The 27063-nt window shown below is 40.9% G+C and overlaps 1 protein-coding gene across 1 annotated transcript in view; it reads left to right on the top strand.

The window, feature by feature from the left end:
• Positions 1 to 27063, top strand: part of MAD1L1 (mitotic arrest deficient 1 like 1) — a 436479-nt gene that overhangs the window by 35817 nt on the left and 373599 nt on the right. The window contains exon 10 of the mRNA XM_083413484.1: positions 15698 to 15784. Coding sequence (XP_083269610.1) covers positions 15698 to 15784 — 87 coding nt within the window. The remainder of the gene's footprint in view (positions 1 to 15697; positions 15785 to 27063) is intronic.

The raw sequence follows: 27063 nt of genomic DNA, 5'->3' as shown, positions 1-27063 counted from the left end.
CTAGTGTAGGTAATCGATAGAGCTTCTGAGGCTGACTATAAGCATGAACAGTGTTGCTTCTTTTGTATGTTTTATACTTGCTGAAAGGAGCATAATGGAAATACTTTTTAGTTAAAACTCTTAGTTTCTTTAAACCCCCGCCCCCCCAGTATGATAGTGAGGATTCATGTTCTCAATAGAGCTTTTCAGACCATACCTATATATTGAAAAAGCACTTTACCTGAGTAAAGTGGTTGGATTCTGCTTATCTCTAGCAGTGTGCCCATTGATCATAAGTGCCCTGCAGAAGTAGATGGAACATCTGAGTGTGGGGCTCAAAGTTGTTTAATGGCTTCATTTCAGAGAGCAGCTGTTTTCTTTTTATTGTGCAAGAAGAAGACCTACTTCTTTGGCAACTTTTTGCACTCAGATATATTTGCCATTCTGTAGGATATCGCATTAGAAAGGACCACAGCTCCATGACAGAGCACCTGCTTTTCTTGCAGAAGTTTTATTGTTCAGTCCTCAACATCTCCAGGAAGGGATGGGAATGTCCACTCCCTGAGACCCTGGAAAGCTGCTGCCAGTCATCATGGACAATTCTTAGCTAAATAGTATTATGGCCTGATTTGTATAAGGCAACTATCTGTGTTCCTATAATTCTTTGTCCTCTGTAAGTAACATTCAGATGACCACAGTGTTCTGTAAACAATGCATAATATATGAGAGACACCTTTTCATAGAATCATATAATTGAAGAGTTAGAAGGAACCCCAAGGGTCATCTAGTTCAACCCCCTGCATTGCAGGAATCGGAACTCAATCATACATGACAGATGGCCATCCAAATTCTTCTTAAACACCACCAAGGAAGGAAAGTCCACCACCTCTCGAAAAGGAGAGCAGCACCACAGTGCGGTTGAACTTTTCAAGGCAAAGGAAGGAGAGTAGACAAACATATGATTTGGTTCTCCAGTGAAATCACTGTGTCACCTACTGATTTTTGTTTGTTGGTTTGTTTCAATTACCCATTTAAAGATTGCTCATTCTGGGAGGACACTGCATAAATTGATGCTTACCAAATTAAAAGATGGAAACCTTCACCTAGATGGGGGAAGCCACATTTGGGACCACTACCCTAAATTCTGGAACTCTCTTCCAACAGAGGTGCCTCCATAATCAGCACTTCATAGCTCCCACTAATTCATTGTGAAGCAATCAAATTCTAATTGAGTTTCAACAAAAACATGGTCCTGTTTGCGTTTTTCAGATGCACCCAGCATTTTAAAAAGCTGTAGCTATGTTGCTGTGGCATATGCTAAAGAAATGTATTTAGGCAATTAAAGTTATCAAAACTTCATTTCCAGGAGCCAAGCTGAGGAGATGTCAGCATGCCTGACAGTGATCCACCCCGGATCTTAATTCTAGTTAGAGGAGCAGTGGTAAAGATGCAGGGAGCTGTAATTGTGTTTGGCTGATTTCAGCTCTGTGCCAGATTCAGGCAACTAAGCAAATGTACCAGTTTGTTAGGGCATGAGCTGGCAAAGGAGAATAGTAATTGCTGAAATGCCACTGTTTACAGCTTTAATGTGATTACTCTCCAGCAGTTTCACTTTCTATAAATGAAACTTCAAGTCTGTTTCAATTTCTTTCTGAATTATTCATTATTTATGGATGATAGTGCTTCTTCTTAAGGGTTTATTATACCCACTTAGCACTGAATGCCTTTGGCACACAGATACTCATTCTTTACCACTTGTTCTAATGTCCATCACTCCTTTGGATGCGGAAGCTTTCACACTATGTACACAGCATTAGAGCATACTTAACTAAAAGATCAAGTTGTTATGGGGTGGTTTCTTCTCTTGCAGGGGAGAGAGAATGTAAAATTAAAGTAACTGCATATTTATGAAATGTAGGGTATTTATTGCATTTGTAGAATGGGCAGCATACTCTGTTGGAACAGGAAGAGCTCTGCAAATTCTGCAGCTGGGAATTCTCCGTTGCATATGGAAGTCTTATACCTTTTATAGAACAGTATGGTGGCTGGTTTTAAATTATGAACATGACTGTGGATTTTCTACTCTTATTTGTGCATACACTGACATTGATGTATATGATCATAGAATCATGGAATTGTAGAGTTGGATGGGGCCCCAAGAACATCTAGTTCAACCCTCTGCAATGCAGGAATCTCAGCTAAAGCATGCTTGACAGTTGGCCATCCAACCTCTTCCTGCCTTAAGTGCAGAACCTTACAATTTGAAATTCATTTTGTTAGCTTGGAACCAGCTCTCCAATCTGTTAAGGTTATTTTGAATTCTGAATCTGTCTTCTATGGAATTAGCTACCCCTCCCAGTTTGCTGTTATCTGCGATTTTGATGAGCAGTCCCTCAATTCCTTCATCCAAGGACAGAACCCTGTGGCACCCTACTTGTCACTTTTTTCAGGATGGTTAGTAACCATTAGTGAGCTACAAATCCATCTAACAGTTACCGCGTTCAGCCTGCATGTTACCAGCTTCTTCATAATATCATGGGGGACTCCGTCAAAAGCCTTACTGACATCAAGATACATTATGTTCACAGCATTCCCCTGATCCACAAAGCTTTTAGCTCTGTCAAAACATGTGAGATTCATCTCACATGACTTGTTTTTGAGAAACCCATTCTGGGTCTTGGTAATCACAGCATCCTTTTTAGGTTTTTTAGGTTTTCACAGACTGTTTGTTCTAGGACCTTTCTTGGTATTGATGTCAAGCTCACTAGTTGGTAGTTACCTGTGTCTTCTTTTTTCCTTTTTTGAAGATGGGGACAGCATTTGCCCAGTCTGCAGGGACCTAACCTGTTCTCCAAGAATTCTCAAAGATTATAGACAAAAGCTCTTGGGATTACATCCTCAAGCTTGGGCATTCCATGTCAAGTGATCCAGTGACTTTTACCTTACCATTTTATATCATTTTCAGTTTCAGTTTCCTAAAGGCAGTATAAGAAAAGGTCCCAGATCTTAGGGTTTTTTTTTTAATTATCCCATTCTGTTTTTGAGTTATGAGGATTTGAAATTTCAAAAATATATATGACAAGTTTGGCCTTAAAATCTCAGCCCAGAACTGAGATATTTCAAAACCAAAAATACCAATCTCTTCAAAACATCATGGGCTTTAATATGATGGATTTACTTTAAATCTTAAAGTTACAAAATTTAAAATTTTAAAAAGTGATATAATATCAACATGATTAAAAGTCTCTCCCCCATTGTATTAATTATTTCATATTCCTGCAAAATTGGGATCATCTTGGGATCTCAGTGGAATCACTTTTTTAAAAAACAACAACACCCCATACATGTCTGCCATGGGTTCTGTTTAGGATAAAAGGGTCTTCCTGGGGAACACAGAAAGCTGCCTTGTATCATGTCAGGCTTTTTATTTGTTCAGATGCATATTATCTGCTGTGACTGGGGGCAGCTCTCCAGAGTGTCAGGCAGAGGCCTTTTCTATCATCTGCTATCTGGTCCTTTTCAGCTTTAGATGCTAGGAATAAAGCTTGAAACATTTTGAATGCAGTGCACATATTCTACCATTCCTCCCTCCTCACTCAGTGATCCACTTAACGCAACTGAGCTGGTGAAAACTATGTTTAACCTGTCTGCTTAGCTGCCATGTATTTTGTCCAGTAAGGCGAATCTTCAAGCAAAGCAATTTGGTTTTTGTTGGCATCTGATTGTCTTGAGAGAAAACAGAAAAATGTGCCATCGATGGTAAAGTCAACCAGTTGGAGAGTGACAGCGCTTGCTGTCGCAGTAGAGACCAATATGGGAGAGAGATGTTTTATTGCAGCTGGGACAGATGAAGCCATCCGGTTTCACTGCTACAGATGCACCATGGCTTTACTTCTCACTGCCTTCTCCCAGCGGCCATTTTTTGGCCACTGCTGTGAATATACAACCTGATTTTGTATCTCCAGGTACTGCTGTCATCTGCAAGGGATTCCTGTAGCCGGGTTAATGTTGCCAGCCTTCATGCTATATTTGCAGACGCCTTTATAAAGCAGAATTGGTCTGCCAACAGGCCTGGTGCCTGAAACAAGCTTCCCCAGAGCACGTCCTTGGGGATCTTACCATCTTGCATTCTGTATACATGGCCAAGCCAGTGTAGATGTCGTTGCTGTGACAAAAGTGCAAACATGCTGAGAATGTGGGCTTGGAAGAGCACATCTTTGTTTGAGTCTTGGTCCTGCCATGTGATGCCCAAAGTACATATGGAAGGCCAATATTGAGGCGTTGCTCCTGGTCGATGTAAGTTGCCTACAAATCACTTCTATAAAACAGTTTTGTTTAAGTCTGTAGGAAAGCATAGAAAGGAGCTTTTGTTGATTTTCAGGTTAGTCACAGGGAAGGGCTGTAGCTGACTGGTAGAGCATGCAGAAGATCTCAGGTTCAGTCTGTGGCTTATCCAGATGGGGCTGGAAAAGTCTCTGGTCTGAAATGCTGGAGAGCAGTTGCCAGGCAGTGTATACAGTACTGAGCTGGATAAATCAATGATTGGACTTGATATAAGTCAGCAGCCTCCTGTTCCATGTAGCTTGTCTGCTCTGGCCTAATCACAGACACAGTCCATTTGAATTGCAAAATCCGGCAAACTCTACAATTCAATGACTCTTTGATTCTAAACTGAGAAGGTAGTTAATTTAGGGACCATCTATTGTACTGTGATACTTGCAGGAGTTCTTGTGGTTCATTTTGTACTTTCAGATCCGAAGCACTGATAGTTGACCTATTAATGAGTTTCCATGAGGCTTTTGACCTGAGCTGTAATTTGTTCTTGTTTTTAAACATTCTGGGGGTTTTTTTTATTTAAAACCCACAGAGAATTAATGCATTTGTTTAAAGTTCTGAAAACCTTTTCCTAGCTAAACAGTTCAAAGAGTGCATCTTGCTAATCAGAGGAATATTCTTGCATCCCTGGGGTGGTCACATTGGTTTAATTGGAGCTTGGGCTGCTTTGAAGTCCTCTTAATCCTCCCTGAGCTGGAGAAGGGGGTTTGAAGGCAGTGACTGTAAATCTGAAATTTCTTCATTTTATTTACATGTGTCTGGGGATCCATATAATTCATTTTTCGTGAAGTTCTTAAGCTGAGTTGCCAGGTTGTGGACAGCTGAATGAGACAGGCAGAGACAGAAGACGGAGAATGGCAAAGTATGCCTCTCTGTGTGTGTTGCATTTAAATTAAGTACAGCACCTGACCTGTGTGTTTATAACAAGCAAATAGGCCTGCCAGCCAGTTAAAGAATTTTCAGTTGATTACTGATTCATTAACATATATTTACATACTTTACATCTTAATATAAGATTCAAGTCTTTTAAAATAAGGCTGCTATAGAAAGACAGTCTATGATATTCTGCATGTGAGGTGTTGGTTGTAAGTTTATGTGAGTGTAGAAATTTCAGGTAGGATCCAGAGGTTAATTACTAAAGTGTCCCATTGATTTCAGTGGAATCGGAGGTGTAACTAAGTTCCTCTGGATTCAGCTCTCAGGGTCTAAATTGGTTATATCCAGGTAGACTTTCCAGGAAAAATAATTGATCAGCAGTATCAGATGTAGGGATGGGTAGCCTTTCCTTGGCTTCCATCGGATTGGCCCTGAAATAAGCCAAACAATTTAAATAGCTGGATAGCTACTTAAAATATCCCTTAGCACAGCAATGGAGAAATTTCTCTCTAGCTTTGAATGGTGCATGTATATCATAGAATCATAGAGTTGGAAGGGACCCTGAGGATCATCTAGTCCAACCCCCTGCAATGCAGGAATATGCAACTGTCCCACACGGGGATCAAACCTGCAACCTTGGCATTATCCGCACCACGCTCCAACCAACTCAGCTATCCAGGATTGATAGGGGCTGATTTGATGATCTGCTTACCGAAAAACTGGAGGTGGGAGCCAAAGCCACTCTGTACCAAGGATCTTAATTGTCAGAGGCTTTTGGCCTGCATGCTAAATATTTCAGGGGGACAACTTTTCAAACTAGCCTTCTAGCAAAGACATAGAGAAGTTGTCCCTGAAAAAACCCAGACTGTGGTGTGGGTGAGGAAGCTTGCCCCTGCTTCCCAATGAGGGACCCCTGACCTAATAGTTTCCACTGTGAGCATAGTCCTACTCTTCCTAGGGACAGCTCTGTCTCAGGAATTAATTTACAGCTACAATTTTTAATCCAAATTGGAGAAGAATTTAGAGACTTGCATTGCTTGCCTCTCTTTTATGGTAAGCTGAGTCCCAAAGCTTGTTTCTGAGGCTGTGCCTCTAATCCATAGGAAACTAGGATCCTGATTTACAGATTATTTTTATTTGACCATGGGTGGTAGGTGGTATTGTGGATCATATTTTGTTTGTGCATGTGTGGTTTGTTAGAACCAGGAGTTAGAAAATTTTCTGCAATTTCAGAAGTATCAGTGAGATATGGAGAATTTTACTTTCCTATTCTTTATGAATGAATCATTTGTTTACATGTGGAAGCTCAGAGAGGTGCATAGCAGGCCTGCTGCAACAGACAGGAGCATGAGAATAAGGCAAGCATGCCCTATGTCACCCCAAATTGGGTCAGCCCAATTTCTGTGAGTTCTGGTATTGTGCAACAGCAAAGTAATTAAAGTGCATCCCTGTGCGTAAGCTTTTGCTACAAATTGAGCTTGTACGCACATGTACTTGCATCATTAAGAGCTGAGGGGTCAGTCTTTCTATTCATTCCTAGCAATTTGTATTTGTACTGAATTAATTGGAATAAACCTGATTTCCCAGATGTCTCCATAAGGCCAGATAAAAAAGTTCTTTTCCCAACAGACACTTCTCTGAGGTTGCACGCATTGACTGTTTGTGTGATTTGGGGCTCACCTGTTGGCTACTAGTGAAATCCAGCCTCAAATCAGAACAGAGTCAATGGTACAGGAAATATGTGTTACGATTTCTTTCTCAAGCTAATGCAGCAGAATGCATCTGTCAGAATTTTGTTTGTTTTTGTAAATTTTTAATAGTAACCTCAAACAAATCTCAAGCAGAGGGAAAGAGGAGAAGCAAAGTGCTACAAGAAGAAGTCGGTTGGCCCTCTCTTTCTGTTCTGCTTGTTTAATCTGATACTTTACTTCTTGCTGTCCTTACTAGATAGGTACCACTATTGGAATGAGTAATTGCTGATTTGGATATGAGACTGAAAATTCTTTCTTTGTTGTTTGCTGCTGTGAAAATCTTGAAATCAATAGCCTTATCACATCGAGGTCCATGACTTCTAACTTGAAAATAAAGAAATATCAAATTTTATGATTTTTTTTGCTGGTGAAGGGGCGTTCTGGTGATGTTATACTATACAGTGTTTAAAGTTGCAGTCCTCTTGAACTCCTGGCTTTATTCTTGCCCAACTCATAGACGACAGTCTTATTTGTGCTCCCTTGTATATGTATACATTGTTAGTCCATTGGCACTGAACCAAAATTGTTATTTTGAGTGGATTTTTAAATAAATATTAAATTTTTCAAAACTAAAGGATTTATCATGTAAACCAGGACTAAAACTTATGATGGCAACATCATATTAGCATGTATATACATTTATTCAATAATCAACCTTTGGTTGCTCATTTTATATGGAGTAATACTCATATTATTCATCATAAGCGTGTGTAATTAAGGAAAGAGCAGGCACAGAAGCTATAAGGCCAGAAATATTAATATCACCTATAGAGTTAATTAAAGACATTATTATACTTTAAAACAAAATGAAGCCACAAGATGTGCCACATATGCTAGTTAAAACAAAACAATTTAGGGAAAAATAATCTGGGAAGAATAATCTAGGTTGCTGATGAACATTTAGCTACTAAAAGGGTAAAAAGACCAATTACCATTCAAGATTAAGTGTCATTCCCACATTTGAACCACAAATAATTGGACTACAAATAACAAAAAGGCTTGGAACTTGGGTGTGTAGGGGGTCGCTTCTTTGACAAAGACAGCAATAAGCTGCCTCTGTATGCAGAAACATACCCTGTGCATATAAGAATATGTTACTTGGCAGATTGTATCCATTATAGTTTTTTACTTTTATTTAGAATAAAAATAAATTGAGATCCTACTTGTTGAACTGAAAATTATCTGAGTTCATGTTTTAGGCGATTCTCCACTGAATCCATATAAATACTAGACTGTCCATACTGGGATCTAGCATATGGAAAGTTTATTTGGTCTGAAATCTGCTGGGCTGCATTTTGCATATTGCGTTTGCAAAGAATATAATATTTCAAATACATATTGCAATGTTTACGCTATGTGAACTCTGATTATTTCCCTTAAATCTAGATAAAGCTCCTGATTTTCCACTGGAATGATCTTTATATGTGTTTATTTCCTTTCTGCTACATTAAGCACCTACTCAATTAACAGCTATTAAATTAATTTTATTTGTTTAATGGATTTGTGGGCTAACTTTTAAGAAATTCATGGCATCGGTATCTAAGTAACCCCTTCATCAGCCCTGCAAGGTGGGGCAGTAGTGACGCTCTCATATTGCAGATAAGGTGCTGAGGTTTAGTGTTGCATGCCCAGGGCCACTAAATAAGTATATGACCAAGGTCAGGTCTGAACGAGGATTATCTAGCTCACGGGCTTTATGCTATGCAATGTTTTAAAAGCTAGTTCCATAAAAAAGAGGAGCAATTATGATTGGGACTGCTTGCCGCCAAGTTAACTTCTCATTCGTTTTGAGTAGTTTTAAATTTCCAAAAATCATCTTTAAATTATTCCAATTCAAATTATCTACACTTCAAAGAAATTCAAAGAGCTTTGCTTTAAGAGTGATTTTTGTCTTTTTAGTGCCTTAAACTCGTGCTGGGTTAATGTGTACCTTCAGGGCAGAATCTTTTCCTCTGAATTCTAAATGCTGGTTATTTCTATTCAGATAATGAATAGTGTTTGCTGGAAGGCTTATTCTCCAAGTAGAAAAATGCCATCTGTACTTGAGCTCCTTTCAGTTGGCTCAGAAAGAAGTAGGCAGAAGCTGTATTTGGTAAAGCCTTGTATATAAGCTTGCAAAAGTTACTAGCCTACAAAATTTTTACTAGTCTCCTGGGGGCTGGCAGAGAAACTATATAGCTCACAGCTTATGCTGGGCATAGGGGAGTGGGCTTCCCTTCTCTGGCAGCCTGCTTAGTTTCTATTCTAGTTTCAGAGGAAGAATGGAGCACTGTGGATATTGTAGGTTTTGTTTTTTCTTTGTAAGCAGCTTTGACACACACATGCAAAGTGGAGTATAAATTCAGTTACAGTGGTACAGTGGTACCTCGGGTTACAGAAGCTTCAGGTTACATATGCTTCAGGTTACAGACTCCGCTAACCCAGAAATAGTACCTCGGGTTAAGAACTTTGCTTCAGGATGAGAACAGAAATCGCACAGCGGTGGCACAGCAGCAGCGGGAAGCCCCATTAGCTAAAGTGGTGCTTCAGGTTAAGAACAGTTTCAGGTTAAGAACAGACCTCCGGAATGAATTAAGTACGTAAACAGAGGTAGATACGCACACCTCTGGTTGTGTACACAGCAAACCCTGAAGTATTTTTCCGGATTTCGCCGCATGTGCAGAAGCAATCCTTTCGGTTGCGGAAACCTCGGGATCTGACTGGAGCTGCGGAACAGATCCTGTCCACCCAGCTTAGTACTACTGTCCACCCGTTGGACCACCCAGCTTAGTACTTCTGGCAGTGGCTCTCCCTGCCACACAAACAAAGAAACAAACAAGCAAACAGCTAGTAGCCATTGATGGAGATTCATGGAGATAAAGCTGTCTTAGTTGGTGACCATCACAACATGCTGTGGTTGGGAATCCCATAGTTTAACTATGTACTGTGTGAAGAAGCATTTCTGCCTTGAATCTCCCAGTGTTCAGCTTTGTTGAATGACCCCAGGCTCTAAGAACCAGCAGTTCTTGCAGCATAGGAATCTGTCGTTATGCCTTGTCAGAGTATTTTTAAAAATGCATTGTTTCATAATATTAGTTAATATTATAAAAAAATGAATACTGTAGACGTCAAATTGGGCAGCTGGAATGGCTTGCTAGTCAAATGTAAAATCAAAGTTATAATTAACTTTTTTTCTGAAGACTATTCCCAGGGAGTGCATATGCAAGCAGCTCTTCAGGCATGTTAAAATTAATACGATAACAGTTTTCAGTGTCTTCATCACTCCACACCCCCAGTCTAAATTATGTAAAGGAAGTTCATGCTATTGAGTTGTCACATCTTGAAATATTTATAGATGTTCTAATAAAAATAAATTCTAACTAAAGCTTTGCATTCTTTGAATATAACCTTTAAACTACCCTTTGTGTACTTGATTTCCCTCCCCCCCTTACAAAGTAGTTCAGTTCAATTACTTTTGGCCATTGGTAGTGGTGGGGGAAATTGAGATGTTGATTCAGCACAAAACATTGACAATGACATACTTTTTCGGTTTATTAACATGTAAGTGAAATAAACATGACAAATGAGATCTCAGTTAATTTAGGGCAGCCAAAAACCTTCTGGAAAATCCATATTACATTTTTTGTTGCAACAAACTAACACAACTGCTCTTTCTGCAAGTTTTTATTAGGGTCCTAATCTGTCAGCCAGTTAAACAATTCAGTTTAAGCATTGGTAATCAGATAAATGTATCTGCTTATCACTGCAAAGTCTGTATATTGGATTATTAAAACATATTCCTGCCCTTGCCAAGCTTCTTCTTCTTCTTCTTCTTCTTCTTCGTCTTCGTCTTCTTCTATCACTTGTAGCTGAGTAAGATTGTCTTTCATGAATACGGTCTGAACAGTGGGTCTGTAAGTGACTGTGGAGAAAGATTCGTAGTACGATCGCTTTGTAAACAAGCATTTTGGTTTCCCTACAAATGTCCTGGTCCTCAAATACTCTGCATTTCAATTGGGAGAAAGCTGCACTCGCAGAGCTCAGGCAATGCTGGATTTTGGCATCAGTGTCGGCCCTTTTGGAAAGACAACTGCCCAGGTGGGAGAAGTGATTGATACTTTCCACCGTTATACCATTGAGTTTGATTTGTGGTGCTGCAGACGGGTTGTTTTGTTCTTGTTGGTGCAGCACTCTGGTCTTTTGAATGTTGAACATTTGGCCAAGCTTTTTGTAAGCTTCTGCGAAGATATTTCAGATGGCTTGGAGGTCATACTCTGAGTGTTCACACATTACGTTGTCATCAGCATACTGAAGCTCTATGACGAAAGTTGTGGTAACCTTACTCTTTGTTTTCAGCCTACTCAGATTAAAGAGGTTTCCATCTGTTTGATACATGATTTCTACTCTGGTGGGGAGTTTCCCTTTGACAAAGTGTAGGGTCATGGCAATGAAAATAATTAATAGAGTTGGAGTGATAACACAACCCTGTTTAACACCTGATTTCACTGTGAATGGTTCACTTTGAGAGCCATTGTTATCTGCAATTGTTCCTGTCATATTATCATGGAGGAGCCAAAGGATGTTCACAAATTTATCTGGGCAGCTGATTTTCAGAAGGACAGTCCACAGGGCATACAATTTATAGTGTTGAAGGCCTTAGTCAGGTCAATAAACACCATATACAGGGCTTGGTTTTGCTCTCTGCATTTTTCTTGGAGCTGTCGAGCGGTGAAAATCATGTCCACTGTCCCTCTAGATAGGTCGAAAATCATTTTTAAATTCAGGAAGGGTAGCCTCAGATATTGTTAGGAGACGGTTTGCTAAGATCCTTGCAAGAATTTTGACTGCCTCAGCTAATAAAGAGATGCCTGGATAGTTTCCACAACCATTCTGTCACCTTTTAAAAAGAGATTGATAATTTTTGTATCCCTAAAGTCTACTGGGATCTCCTTTCTCTCCCAGATTTTTTTCAATGAGCTTGTGCAGTTGTTGTATAAATTCAATTCCACCCACTTTGAAGACTTCGGCAGGTATCTCATTAGGTTCACTAGCTTTGTTGTTTTTATTTGGTTAATTCTCCCAGATTTGGAGATACTGCAAGCTCATCTCTAATTTGCTTTTGTGGAATTTGTGAGAGGACCTCATCTACGGGGGAGTTGCTTTTAAGGAGATGTTGGTAATGTTCTTTCCAGCACAGTGCAATAGCTTTATCTTTTAAAAGTGTGGTACTATCTGTTGAGAGCTGGACCATAAAGAAGGCTGATCGCTGAAGAATTGATGCTTTTGAATTCTGGTGCTGGAGGAGACTCTTGAGAGTCCCATGGACTGCAAGAAGATCAAACCTATCCATTCTGAAGGAAATCAGCCCTGAGTGCTCACTGGAAGGACAGATCGTGAAGCTGAGGCTCCAAGACTTTGGCTACCTCATGAGAAGAGAAGACTCCCTGGAAAAGACCCTGATGTTGGGAAAGATGGAGGGCACAAGGAGAAGGGGACGACAGAGGACAAGATGGTTGGATAGTGTTCTCGAAGCTACCAGCAAGAGTTTGACCAAACTGCGGGAGGCAGTGGAAGACAGGAGTGCCTGGCGTGCTCTGGTCCAGGGGGTCACGAAGAGTCAGACAAGACTAAACAACTTAACAACAACAACAACAACAACAACTGTCTTTTGAGCGTAGGGGACATATGTCATGATTTATTGGCCCATAGATGGTCTTTGTGGTGTTAAAGAAACTCTGTGCATCATGAGGTGCTGGATCTCTTGAGCTTTTTTTTATCCACCAGGTGTTCTTTAGATCTCTAGTTCTTTGAACCTCAGCCTTAGCATTGGCATAGGTTAGCTTGGTCCAGTGTTCCTCAGTGTTGTCAGGGAACTCTGAAAGCAGATGGTTCTTAAAAGTCATTTGGAAGCAATACCGCTTAACAGGATCTTGAAGGGGTTGAGTGTTCATTTTGCGCCTTGGTTTTTTTCCTTGAAGCCTGCGTTCAGGTATAATCTTGATAGTCATTGTGGAGCGTATTAATTGGTGACCTGTCCAGCAGTCATTGGCACTTGTCATAGCTCTGGTAAAGAGCACATCATGACGATTTTCAGCTCGGAGAATTACATAGTCTAAGAGGTGCCAGTGGTTCGACCGAGGGTATCTCCATGATGTTTTCAATTTATTTTGTTGTTGAAAGGGTGTGTTGATAATAATAAGGTTGTGTGCTGCACATATAGTCAGAAGTAAGATATCTTTAAAATAATTGCATACATATCTGTCTATTTCTTTGCTGAACACTGTGCTGCAATTGACTTTTGCACATGTAGAAAATGGGCTCTCTTTGCCCGTGTGTCTGTTTCCAATGTGCCTTCAGCTAACATTTTTAATTAGATATACTTGAATCCCTGCACTTCTGACCCTTGAGTTGGAGAAACACAATTTGACGAAGGCAATTAAATCTCTCCAACCTTCCTTTATCCTCTTTCACTTAAATTATTTTATTCCTATTATGCTCCATCTGTTAATTATACACCCGTATTCAGTTTTTAATGCTTAAGTCCATAACATAATGGTCAAGAATTCTTTCCTGTCTTGTAAAGGAAAGGCCTCAGGAAAGGGTTGTTTGGAGGGGATGCATGTCTGTTGAAAGGTTTGTTAATTGCCTTCTCTTGCCATGGTTGGGATGGACTAGCTTAGTACCATTCGGAGACAGTAGCACAAGGAAGAGATGCACTATTAGGAAGGTGACAGCTCTTCTACCTTGGCAGCAATGTGGAGTTGAGGAGAAATTAGAGTCCCTCAAGTGAAGTCTTGCTGCATCTGCTGCTATTTCTTCCCTTTATCCTGGGCTAGCCTAGAAGAGCTACAGGGCAGCATGGGGAAATAATTCTACCAACTCCACAGAGAGTGGAAGCAGGCCTGTTAGACTGACTAGGATGTGAGCCTCACCAGGGAGAGGAAGTAGCACTGACCCTCTTGCCCCAAAATGCAAAAAAAGAGGCAGGCGTATACATTGAGTTACATAGACTTTCACATAACAGGTAGCACTTTTTGAGAGACTTTCTGTTGATATTATTTGCTTTCAGCTTATACCTCTCAAGGTAGTATATCCAGCAAGGCTTTGAGTCCTGTATATAAAAATAATCCAGCTGGTGTGTGTTTCCTACTCCCATCTGAGGGAGACTGTTGAATGTGTCTATGGGAGACTAGATGGTGATGTGGTCTTGAAGTGCTACATGTGATCCATTTAGTGGGAGAAAGCAAAAGAATGCGGGTAGCTGAGCCTTTTTAAAACTAGTTGATATATTTTCTCTCTCAGCTGTTTTCTAGCAGAAATGGCAAGCCTGTTATCAAATCACACCTTTAGGAACAAAATTTCTATATTGACATTCTGGGTATAAAAAGAGTGTATTGAAGATGAGAGAGAGGAACAAATTCTAAGAAAGATATTTTTGTTTCAGATTTCTCCTGTGGGAAGTTTGCTTTTTTACTAGCTTTTTCATTTTAAATACTGGTTTTTATTTCCTTCATTTGTTTTGAAAATTGTCTAATATTTGGCAACAAAAAGATTTTTCTCCAGTTATCTACTGGAATGAACACTTTCCAGTTATTGTCGGTTCTTGTCCCTTCTATTAGTTTTTTAAAATTCTACTTGGCTTCGTGCATCTTTTCCTGGTCTTTGATTCGACAGAGGGCAGTGCTGTACAGTGCACAGAAATCTGCTTCAAACCCAAAGGCTGCGTTGCTCTAATTCACCAGTTAAATTATACTAATTCACGACCTTATTGAGTTTTAGAAACATATGGAACATTTTTTGCACTCTCTTCTGCTGGCTTAAATCTTTGGTAAAATACCTGTATATGCTTACTGAAAGTTGACTAAACATATACCATCTTCCGGTTTATTGGTACTTTTAGAAAAGATTAAAAATAACTATTAAAAAGTGCCTTGCCTGTTTGCCTGCATGTGTTTGTGGCCTGTTGATCAACATATGTGGATGGTAGGGAAAGATCAAATATATTTCAATATGCAGAAAGTTCTCTGTCTGCTTGACTAGAGATAATTCATACTACAGAAGACCAGACAAAATGCTATTTACAAGCATGTATTAGTAGGTACAGTGCATTTCAAATAGTATTGAGCACATAAACCACTGACATAACAATATTTGCTTTTGTCCAGCAGAAACAAAAGCACATGTGACTGACATATTTGGTATTAAATGAGATGTGATGGACCACCTAATGCATGGATAGCCAATCTGGCACAGTCCAAGTTAACAGGCACTCTTTCAAGTGGCTAGACTCTGTGGGGTTTCCTTATGCTGGTGCTAGCATGTCCATGGAGGTGGAGTCAAGGCCTGCTCAGCAGTATACTCTCAGTTGCCTCCCCAGAAGCAGGAGGCTCTCCACTGGCAAGAAGAGGCTCCAGGGACGGCTTCATGGCAGGAGATGTTAGGCTAAAGGGTGTCAGATGTTGTAGAGACGCTGCACTCCTCAGACAACCTGCTGTCTGGATCTCCATTCTCAGACTGCTGAACCCTTCCCAGTATCAGACACTTATTGGGGCCCCAACTCCACCTCCCCCATCCTACTAGGATGTTCCTCAGGATCCTCCAGTTCCAACCTGAATCTCCTTCCATTCCTTCTTGGGAATCTGACCATTCCCTCCTTGACTCTTCCACGGGGCTCATGGAAATATTTAGAATCTTTCTAGGATATGAAACAATCTGTTTTTACCCTTAGTATATCTGGTAGTCTTTAACTGTGAATGTTGTGTCCTCCAATTACTTAGGAGCCCTGATGATCTCTCCAGGCACATCATTGCCCTGCAGCAACGTGAACTTGTTCTGAAAGAACAGAATTCTGCCATCTCGAGCAGGTATGGCTGTCAACAGACTGTTTATTTTACTTGTTATGTATAAGAAGAAATGGGCAAAACCACTGAAACTTGCTGCCACTTTGTGTGTGTGTGTGTGAGACAGAGAGAGAGAGAGAGAGGAAGGGAGGGAGGGAGGGGTGTCCATACCATAAAGTTTGCAATTTTCAGATGAGACTGAAAGTCATTGGGCATGCAGGATTTCTGAATGGTTTGAGTTCTTCTCGTGTTTGGGAAATAATTAATGGCCAAGTTTTACAAAACTCATTTTTGGCTTGCAGTCAAGCATCCTTTTTGTTCACAAGGTCAGTATGCGTGTGCCTGGCAGCTGTGAGGTTACTGATTAAAAAAAAAAAGGTGTACTTTTCTGTGGGCATGTATATTTTTTAATCTGGTTCATGAGTTACTTTTAATTGTAGGAATTTAGATATGTGGCATGAATGAGGAAGCTGCTTGATATGGCCACTCTTTATATTGAGAACCCTTTACATTATGAAAGTGTTCCTGACCACATACTGTATTTTTCGCTCTATAGGGCGCACCAGACCATAGGGCGCACCTATGGGAAATAAAGGGGGGAAAATTATTTCCCCCCCCCAGCCCCCAAGAGCAAAGAAGCCAAGACAGCCAGTGGGATCCATCCTCTCCAGGCTTCAGCGAAAGGCTGCATTCGCTCCATAGGATGCACACACATTTCCCCTTCATTTTTGGAGGGGAAAAAGTGCGTCCTATAGAGCGAAAAATACGGTAGTTCATCTTGTGTCTGTTACTTGAAATCAGTGCAGAGTTATCAAAATGCTGCCAATAGAACTGATGGGGATGATACTTGGTCTGCTTGTGAAACTGAGAAGGTTTAAACACATGTTTCTACAGCAGTTTGCATTGTCTTTCCTGTGAAACTAGACAAGAATCACATTGAACTATAAAGCTTTGCTGTTAGCCAATAGGAAGAGACCCAAGCAAAGTTGTTCTAGATAATGTGTTGCAAGTAAATGTCCATATTGCACCTTCCAGATTTATAGTGAAAGCAATTCTATTATATTTCTATTAGCTCAGTCTGAATTCACCTACTAGCTATTTGCAGATTCCTGTCAAAGAAATATCACAAATGAAGGGGGCTTTGTGATGGAATGCTTTAATTACAAAAGTGTCATTTTTGAGATCTGAGTTTGTTTGATATGTAAGCAACTGATGCTGGAGGTTAGGATGCAAACTATGTAATGTCAACACATTTTACCACATTTGTGTATGCTTTTACATTTTCAGTAAAAAAAGAAAAAGAAAGTGATATATCTTAAGAGAGTTTACGTTTCTTTGCTAGGATGAGTTCAGGTAGCAGTTCTGCTCTCTACCTTGTTGCATTGGAGAAATGCATTTTTCCATTGAGTGTCTAAGAATAAGCATTGGTGTTCTGGTCCATGTGCAGCTGATTCCCAGGAAAATTTCATTTTCTGGTGGTAGGCTGCAGTGATGTCTATTCTTGTTATTCTCCCCACCCTGGGGAGTCTGCCAGGGCTGATTACCCCCATACCAGCCCTTTGTTAAAAACAATGCTGAAACAAAGTTTTTAAAAAATTACCTAGGTTTCTGGTGCTTTGCATTTATCAAACATTTTAGTTTGTTCTTTATAAGTGTTGTGCCCAAAGCAGTCAGGCAGAGGTTGTTTTTCAGCAGTGGTTAAATGCACTTCCCTGAGTCTCTGCATATTCTATGCTACCTCCTAAGGGTCTCTTATAAATTCTGGTTGATTATTGCCTTTTCCCTGTAACCTCTTGCTAATGGCAAACAAATTCAAGCTGGGCAGTAAAAGCTTAAAGTGTGTTTTATTAAGAGCAGCTAAAACTGCTTAGCCAGTTGTTAAAATTGCTAGCCAAAGTGTAAAATTCACTGATGCAGCCAAGATTAACCTTTTCTTCATGGTTGATATCAAGAGTCTTGAGAAGCATGTTTTGTTTAGTATATTAAAAGAAATAAAAATAATTGACTGTGTATACTTTTTTAAATGGGTGTGGATCATGATCCCACACAGAGAAAATGTTGTTATTTCATTTATTAATTGCCTGGGATGATGTTCTTGTTGACAGAACAGTTTTATGTAAGTATCTGTTTATGCTGGACACAGTCATGCACTAATTTTTATGCAAGGAGTGGAAACAAAAAATGATCAAGATACCCTTTTGAGTACAAAGAGACCAGTAACTGCCACTGACGCTAAAAGCTCTTTCAAGTTAAAACTTTCATGTTCTCCAAGACACTGTAATTAGTTCAGATTCCAAGTGTCAAGTTCTCCTTTTAGCTGCAATATTTTATTCTGCCTTAAGTGACATTTGAATGCCTGTATTTTAACTCTTCCATTGTTTCCAAATTCCCAGGAGAACTTCCTGTGCTTCTTAAGAGCAAATCTAATCCCATAGTGCCCAGTGAATAATGGAATCACAGAACTGTAGAGTTGGAAGGGACCATGAGGGTCTTCTAGTCCAGTCCTTTGCAGTGCAGGGATCTTTTGCCTAATGGGGGCTTGAACCCACGACCCTAAGAGCTATCCACAGAACTGATGAGATGAGATGGAGAAGAAGGAAATGGCTTATAATAGTTTCTAAAATATTTGGTATTTACCGTATTTTTCGCTCTATAAGACGCACCAGATCATGGCGCACTTAGTTTTTGGAGGAGGAAAACAAGAAAAAAAATATTCTGAATCCCAGAAGCCAGAACAGCAAGAGGGATCGCTGCGCAGCGATCCCTCTTGCTGTTCTGGCTTCTGGGATAGCCGCACGAAGCCTCTTCAGGGTAGCAGGATGAAGGCTCCCCCTGCCCTGAAGAGGCTTCGCGCAGAGCGTGTTGGGGGCTTTTCCCCGAGGAAAAAGTGTGTCTTATGGAGCGAAAAATACAGTACTAGTGAAATGCATTGGCAACAGTGGGTAGCAGTTATGATCATGATGGTTTCAGCTATGTATTATGTAGCCATCTTGAAGTGTAATGGCTTTGTTTAATGGCGAGATTATAGGTCCAGCTGTTGGAGCTTGTAGGTTTAAGTTCTACCTGAAAGCAATGTTGAAACTTGGCTTGATAATAGGAAAGATATGAAGACATAAGCAAGATGTGGCTTATTTGTCAATGCTGTAGATTGCCTTCTATGATGGGGGGGGGTAGATTTCTTTCAGTAGATGGGGATTAGTTTGCAAGTGTTCTGTGGGGGCCTTCAGAATGGTGTCAATGGCTTGTTTTGCCTGCCTGTAGTTTTGTTTACCTTGATGTGTATTCCTAAAGTGTTTTTAACTTTTAAAGCCCTTAAAACATTTGGTTGGGAGTACTTAATACAAAAGACCCTTCTCCAGGTACCCCAACACCTGAGATTAAGCTGATAGTGACAGGCTAGAGACAGAGACCCTTCTATAGTAGTGCCCAGACTGAGTCCAAATTCCTCCCATAACCACAAAGCTTATTGGGCTTAATTCAAGTCCCTGTGGCATCTCCTATATTCATAATGTTTGGACCACCCACCAGTGGATGTAGTTTACCAAACTTATTTTCACTTCATGTTTCAGGTGGTGATGGGTAATGAACTGTCTTTTGCTTACAACCTTCCCCCCCCCCCCCATGAAATGGAAATATGGCTGAACAATGTTAGTACTGGTCTTGCTACCCCCCTGCCCACACCGTGCTTTCATTGCATTGGCTTTAGCTACCAGAATGATAGGTGAATTTAATGCTGTCATTCTTCTTTTGGGTGTATCTAAAATGAACATTTAACTTACTTAGCATGGCTGGCAGGCGGTCTGAGCTGCTTTGGCATTCTTAGGTGGGAAAGGCTTCTGTTTAAGAAGTTCCTTGCATGCACTGGTTTGACACAGACAGTTTTGAATGAAATTATGTTCTCCTCTGTTTCTTCCCATGTAATTCTCTGTCTTTCATTGCCCTGATCTTTTATTGTTGAGCAGCCACTTGCAATAAGTAGGGTAATTGTTATTAATTCTCAGGTGGTTATATAAAGACTAGCTCTCATACCGATTGTCTGTGCAGAACACAACAGAGGAGAGGCTTATATATAAATATGCAGTGCTTTAAAAAAACAGGATGGAAATATGCTCGTAGATGTGAAGCTTTGATTCTAGCTTCTCTGTAAGTTTTGTCCAGAAGCCTAGGAAGGTGCAGTTTTCTTAGCTAAATTTATAGTGAAGTTTCTTTAAAGCTGCAGATAAGTTTTAGAACTTCCAAATTAGGCCCATGGTTTTGGGTATTTAGCTGCAGCTAATAAAAGTTCATTCTCAGACATTTGAGAAGCCTGGATAGATGGACAGACTCTTCCATACTAAGTCTGGCAGGTAAAAGGTAAAGGTAAAGGTACCCCTGCCCGTATGGGCCAGTCTTGACAGACTCTAGGGTTGTGCGCCCATCTCACTCAAGAGGCCGGGGGCCAGCGCTGTCTGGAGACACTTCCGGGTCACGTGGCGAGCCAGAGCCGCACACGGAAACGCCGTTTACCTTCCCGCTAGTAAGCGGTCCCTATTTATCTACTTGCACTTAAGGGTGCTTTCAAACTGCTAGGTTGGCAGGCGCTGGGACCGAACGACGGGAGCGCACCCCGCCGCGGGGATTCGAACCGCCGACCTTTCGATCGGCAAGCCCTAGGCGCTGAGGCTTTTACCCACAGCGCCACTCGCGTCCCGTCTGGCACTTATTTCCAAATCCATGCTACTTTATTACAGGCCAGCTGTCTCTCATCTTCCCTCCAGGAATGTTGCAGCCTCTCCACCATTCTTACCTTGTGTGTTGCTAGCAACTTGATGCCTTCCTTAGACCTTTGGACGTTGCTACCATACATCGCCTCATATGAACTTCAGCCCACAATTTATACAAAAAACACTTTAGAAAGCCATGCAACTAACCTCCTATGCAAGGAGTTAATTTTTTAATTTTTTTAAACAGTGAAAGCCCAATATGAAATTGTGCTGCATTAGAAGTCATGTCGCCGGATGCTGATGGCGCTGTGATCTAAACCACTGCGCCTGTTGAGCTTGCTGATCAGAAGGTCGGCGGTTTGAATCCCCGCGACAGGGTGAGCTCCCGTTGCTTGGTCCCAGCTCCTGTCGACCTAGCAGTTCAAAGGCACACAAAAAAGTACAAGTAGATAAATAGGTACTGCTCCGTCGGGAAGCTAAACAGTGTTTCTGTGCGCTGCTCTGGTTTCGGTGTTCCGTTGTGCCAGAAGCGGCTTAGTCATGCTGGCCACATGACCCAGAAAAACTGTGGACAAACACTGGCTCCCTCGGCCTGTAAAGCGAGATGAGTGCTGCAACCCCAGAGTCGTCTGCGACTGGACTTAACTGTCAGGGGTCCTTTACCTTTAGAAGTCATGTCAGAGATATTCTATTGACTGTTAGTTCCCAAACAGCATGGTGACTGGAAAAGGTTAACTGAAAAAATTACATATAAATCTAGGCTTTAGAAAAATATAGTTAAGCTGGACTCATTTTATTGCACTTGATTTCCATTTATGTCTTATATTGGGGATTGGCAGCCTTTTGCCCTACAAATGATGCTGGACTACAACTTCTGTTATCTCAAATGATTGGCTCAACTGGTTGGGGCTGATGGAACCATTTTATTTATTAAATTTCTATCCAAGTTTTCTTGCAGCAAATAGCAGAATAGCAGAATACCATTTAAAAATAAAGAAAAACATCAAAAAAACTTATAGAAAAATTTTAAAAGCATTCAAATACCCTAATAATTTCAAAGATGCTAGGAAATTTGACAGATCTTTCACCCATCCTATGCCTTGGTAAATAACATCTGGAGGATCACAGGTTCCCTACTCCTGTCTAATGTAAGCTGTCACAGACCCACAAAACAACTTCCATTCTGTTATATGTCTTTGCAAAGATCAGTTGGCTATGTCAGTTGAGGAGAATAATAACTTATAGTTGCACATTTTCTGGTTCAGAAGTGTTATGGGGTTCTGCTTATGGCATCTTTTATTTTTGGATCAACACATCCCTATCATTTGTATGTATTTGTGTGTGTGTGCGTGTGTGTGCGCGCGCGCGTGTACATACATTTCTGTTTTTTACCAGTATTTATACTTGGATACGAATGAAATCCTGTGTGCGCTGTGGCATTGAATCAACTGTGTGTAAAATTTCTCCAGCAAAAATGTTCTACTAACTTGCTATAAAGGATTCATTGTCAGAAGTTTCATTAGGAAAAAGTCTTGATTTTAGCTGTGTGTGGCAAAAAACTCAAATTGTCGAAAGTTGCAGAACAGCTCTCTGCTGCTCTGAAACGTAAATGACTAATGTGCATATTTTATTTCAGCATCTGGGCCTGAAAAGTTGCATACCAAATTTTGTTTGATTTGATCAACAATGGCTGAAAATTGGGATTTATCATGGAAATGCTGACAGATATGAACATGTGTCAACTAAGCGTGTGCCTGACAAACCTTCTTATTGTATGGTGCTGGTGGTGAAATGTTAATTTTTTGCTGCTTTAATTGCATTTTTTCTTTGCTCAATCTAGTCTTTTCAAAGGCTGGCTGTTTTGGTTGCACTTCAGCTTTGTACTAATTTTTCCTTGAGTATGCAGAAAACTTGTCAGGTGCCTGTGCTGCTTTTTGAGCAGAAGAGTTTCCTGAAAGCCCTGGATTACCTTTCTTAGTATACAAGGATGAAAAAAGCAGCAGCTGCACTAGCAAGTCCATATTTTGCTGCAGTAATGTGTTCCTGACAGAAGATGGTGCCTTCAGCCTTCACTCAGATTCTTCCTAGTCGTCTTCCGCCACTCTTTTTATTTTATTTAAAAAAAACATTTTGTGCTGCACAGCCAGAATGCTGTCACTAGGATTATAAATTCTGAAGCCAATTAGATAAAAAAAATGTTACAACTGAAAGTGAAGAAGCTAAAAGCTGGTGAATATCTTCATGTTAGTGTGCCAGCCTTGGAGAGCAGTTTCTAGGGAGCGCTCAGATGTGAGCTTTCTACACTGCTTTCAAACATACTTTTGCACAACATAGATCTGAAGCATCTGCCGAATTAACTGTGTGAGGGAACTTGGAGTAAGACGTGATGATTTAAGGGTTTTATTAGATTCCATAGGACAGTAGCTTGCACAACTAATTTAATTAATTAATTTAGAGAACTTTCATAGACCACTTAATCAGAAAAGTAAGCAGTGTAAATAATATGGCTACCGATAAAATCAGCAAAACTGTAAAAACAGCAACAACTAGTATGCATAAACAATTTTCAATAAAACACAATCTGCAAAACTTGTCAAAACAAATATATTTCTAAATTATATGTGTGAGTATGTCTAAACCACTGAGCCTCTTGGGCTTGCCAATCAGAAGGTCGGTGGTTCAAATCCCCACGGCGGGGTGAGCTCCTGTTGCTTGGTCCCAGCTCCTGCCAACCTAGCAGTTCGAAAGCACACCAGTGCAAGTAGATAAATAGGTACTGGTTTTGGAGTTCCGTTGCGCCAGAAGCGGCTTAGTCATGCTGGCCATATGACCCAGAAAAACTGTCTGTGGACAAACACCGACTCCCTCGGCCTGTAAAGCGAGATGAGGACTGCAACCCCAGAGTCGTCTGCGACTGGGCTTAACTGTCAGGGGTCCTTTACCTTTACCTTTTAGACTTACTGAACTAAATGTTTACTGCAGATGTCTAAAACAGGTCTAAAACAGTACAGCAAGGGTGCCTGCCTAATGTCAATAGGCAGAGAATTCCAAAGCATAACTGGAGCTGCTACACTGAAAGATTGACTCCTTGCCAATGCTGAACAATATATAGCACTTTCACAGTTCCATAGATGGAAGCCATTAAATAGGCATATATGGGGCAGTCTCTCAAGTGAACTGGTCCCAAGCCACTAAAGACTTTATATATGAATACTAAAAACCTGAACTTGCCCCAAAAATCAGGTAGGTAGCTGTGTTGGTCTGATGCAGTAGAAATATATACAAAAAATTAAAAAATTGTCCAGTAGCACCTTAAGAGACCAGCTAAGTTAGTTCTTGGTATGAGCTTTCGTGTGCATGCACACTTCTTCAGGTCCACTCAAATACACTCAGATACACTTTTGCCCCAAAAAGAAAGTGGTATCCAGTACAAATATTTGAGCAGAGATGTATTATGTTGACAGGATTTCACTCTTGGCAGCAACTGTTCTGCAGCATTTTTCATTAACTGCAAGGTAAGTCTTACATAGAGTGCATTGCAGCAATTCAGTCTTCACATTACTGATGGCTTGACTACTATAGTCAAGCTATGATGGTCCAGGAATAGTTGCTGAAGCTAGTAAAGATGCTCCTAGCTCTGAGGGCCTCCAATGACAAAGCTGGATCCAGGAGCAACCCCAGGTTGCATACTTGCTCCTTCAGAGGGAATGCAACCCCTTCCAGGGCAGGTAGTTGGCCTGTTTCTCAGACACATGAGCCACTCAGCCACAGCACTTGCTAGCTAAACCAGCCTTTGACTGTGCCCACCTGACATTTTCAAGAGGAGGAGTGGGAGAAGAGACCTCCCAGCAAAGCTGACCTGGTCCCATAAAGAGTGTTTTTTAAAATTTCCCTCCAGAGTGAGAGACATGAAAGCAGAATCATACTACACTGTAGTACAGTAATGTGGGTTGCTTATGACCATTTACATCTGGCTAGCTTGTGAGAAGTGAGAGCTGGACCATAAAGAAGGCTGATCGCCGAAGAATTGATTCTTTTGAATTCTGGTGCTGGAGGAGACTCTTGAGAGTCCCATGGACTGCAAGAAGATCAAACGTATCCATTATTAAGGAAATCAGCCCTGAGTGCTCACTGGAAGGACAGATCGTGAAGCTGAGGCTCCAGTACTTTGCCCACCTCATGAGAAGAGAAGACTCCCTGGAAAAGACCCTGATGTTGGGAAAGATGGAGGGCACAAGGAGAAGGGGACGACAGAGGACGAGATGGTTGGACAGTGTTCTCGAAGCTACAAACATGAGTCTGATCAAACTGCAGGAGGCAGTGGAAGACAGGAGTGCCTGGCGTGCTCTGGTCCATGGGGTCACGAAGAGTTCGACACGACTAAACGACTAAACAACAACAAAGCTTGTGAGAGTTTACTGACCTCATGTATCATTAGAGCTTGGAGTAATATTTTAGGTAAACAGAATTCCACTCCATTAATATTATGCTGACTTGCTGGGTTCTTACACATTTTCTGTGTTTTTATATATGTGTATGTGTGTGTGTGTAAATAATTTACATATTCATGCTTCTTTAAGTTCTATTGCTAAAGCAGGTGGAAATGGGTACAATACAAAGCATTCTTATTTACTGAGATAAAAGAAGAATCAAATTCCTTTTGGTGCAGTAAACTTCAGAGTAGCTCTTTCTTGCTTAGCCAAGGATTTTGCAATATTTATAAAAAATAAAACCAAAGTTTGTTCTCTCTTTTAGCACATGCACTTGAGAAACATTATATACAGTTTGCGGTCTACCCACAATTTGAGGACATAAATTAAACTGGGGAAAATAACTTAAGATGTGAAGAGAATAAGTTCAAGTTAATGTTAATAATTGTCATTATTAGCACCTGTGCAATATTTGCTTAAGAACAAAAGAAGAAACCTTTGTATCATACCAAAGGCCATCCTGTTTTCGCAGTGGGAAGGCCACAAACAGGAGCTGTGTGCAATAGGACTTATTACTTGTGATTCCCAGTACTGTAACTGGTATTTAGCGACAAACTGCCTCTGATGGTACCTCTGGTGGTGGTAAAGGTAAAGGTACCCCTGCCCATACGGGCCAGTCTTGACAGACTCTAGGGTTGTGCGCCCTTCTCATTCAAGAGACCGGGGGCCAGCGCTGTCCGGAGACACTTCCGGGTCACGTGGCCAGCATGACATCGCTGCTCTGGCGAGCCAGAGCCGCACACGGAACGCCGTTTACCTTCCCGCTAGTAAGCGGTCCCTATTTATCTACTTGCCCCCGGGGGTGCTTTCGAACTGCTAGGTTGGCAGGCGCTGGGACCGAGCAATGGGAGCGCACCCCGCCACGGGGATTCGAACCGCCGACCTTTCGATCAGCAAGCCCTAGGCGCTGAGGCTTTTACCCACAGCGCCACCCGCATCCCTCTGGTGGTGGTACCTCTGGTTAAAAACTTAATTTGTTCCAGAGGTCCGTTCTTAACCTGAATCTGTTCTTAACCTGAGGTACCACTTTAGCTAATGGGGCCTCCCGCCACACGATTTCTGTTCTCATCCTGGAGCAAAGTTCTTAACCCGAGGTACTATTTCTGTGTTAGCGGTGTCTATAACCTGAGGCGTCTGTAACCTGAAGTGTCTGTAACCCGAGGTACCACTGTAATATGCAGCAATGACTACTAGCTATTGATACTCCCCCTTAAAGTTGTCCTAATTGTTGCCAATCACTACATCTTTGGGTGGCAAATTTCCTGTGCACTGTATGAAGAAGTACTTCCTTTTGTTTGTCCTGGTTGCTAAACTCAGCTGGTCATGCTCATTTAAGTTATTTTCTTGAGACTTTGGGTCTGTATGTTTTTATAGCAATGAATAAGGACTGTTCTGCTGGATCATATGTGCTGAACACTTCGGAAGCATGAAACCTCTAAATTCTCCCAGCCTGATGTAAATACCTGGTTTTCTGTATTGGACTTGTCAACAGAGCAAAATATTCTACTTGATGTTGCACTTCAGAATCAAACTCTATCCTGCTCTAGTTCTTATTTCTGTTAGGATATGGCTGCTTATGGCACCAGCCTGGTCCTTTCCTAGTTTTGGTATGCCAGTTGATTGACTATTCAGATTTTGTCCGGTGTTCAAATGCTTCTAACATTAATTTATTAAAGCTGAACCAAAGAGGCAAGCTTATGCTAACTCTAATAAAATCAAGATGGTCACTCTGTTATGAAACAATGGCATTAAATTCCAATCATGTTGGAGCAAGTGATCTTTCATTCAGTTATCCCCCCCCCCCCGCCGTCGTGATGTGTTATTAAGCTCCTGCCTTCTGCATCTCATGGTTGTAATTATACAAACTTCCTCACCCTCCTTGTTAGTAGTTTGGATAGGGACATACCTGTGAAAGATAAATGTTTATTGCAAACAGGCAAAGAGTTGACAAATGGTAACAATTCATTGCTGTTTTTGATTATTAACAATATGACAGCATTACAGAGAATTTAAAAAGACCCATGTGTGACTTTGTGTGAAACACTGCATTGGAGGAATAATTTTATATGAGAAGCCCAGATGAAATGACAGAATAGGTGTACTAAGGTTC

The sequence above is a fragment of the Podarcis tiliguerta genome (genome assembly GCF_965153285.1).
Source record: "Podarcis tiliguerta genome assembly, chromosome: 14".
NCBI classification, from domain to species: Eukaryota; Metazoa; Chordata; class Lepidosauria; order Squamata; family Lacertidae; genus Podarcis; species Podarcis tiliguerta.
This window is presented reverse-complemented; position numbering and strand designations above follow the sequence as displayed.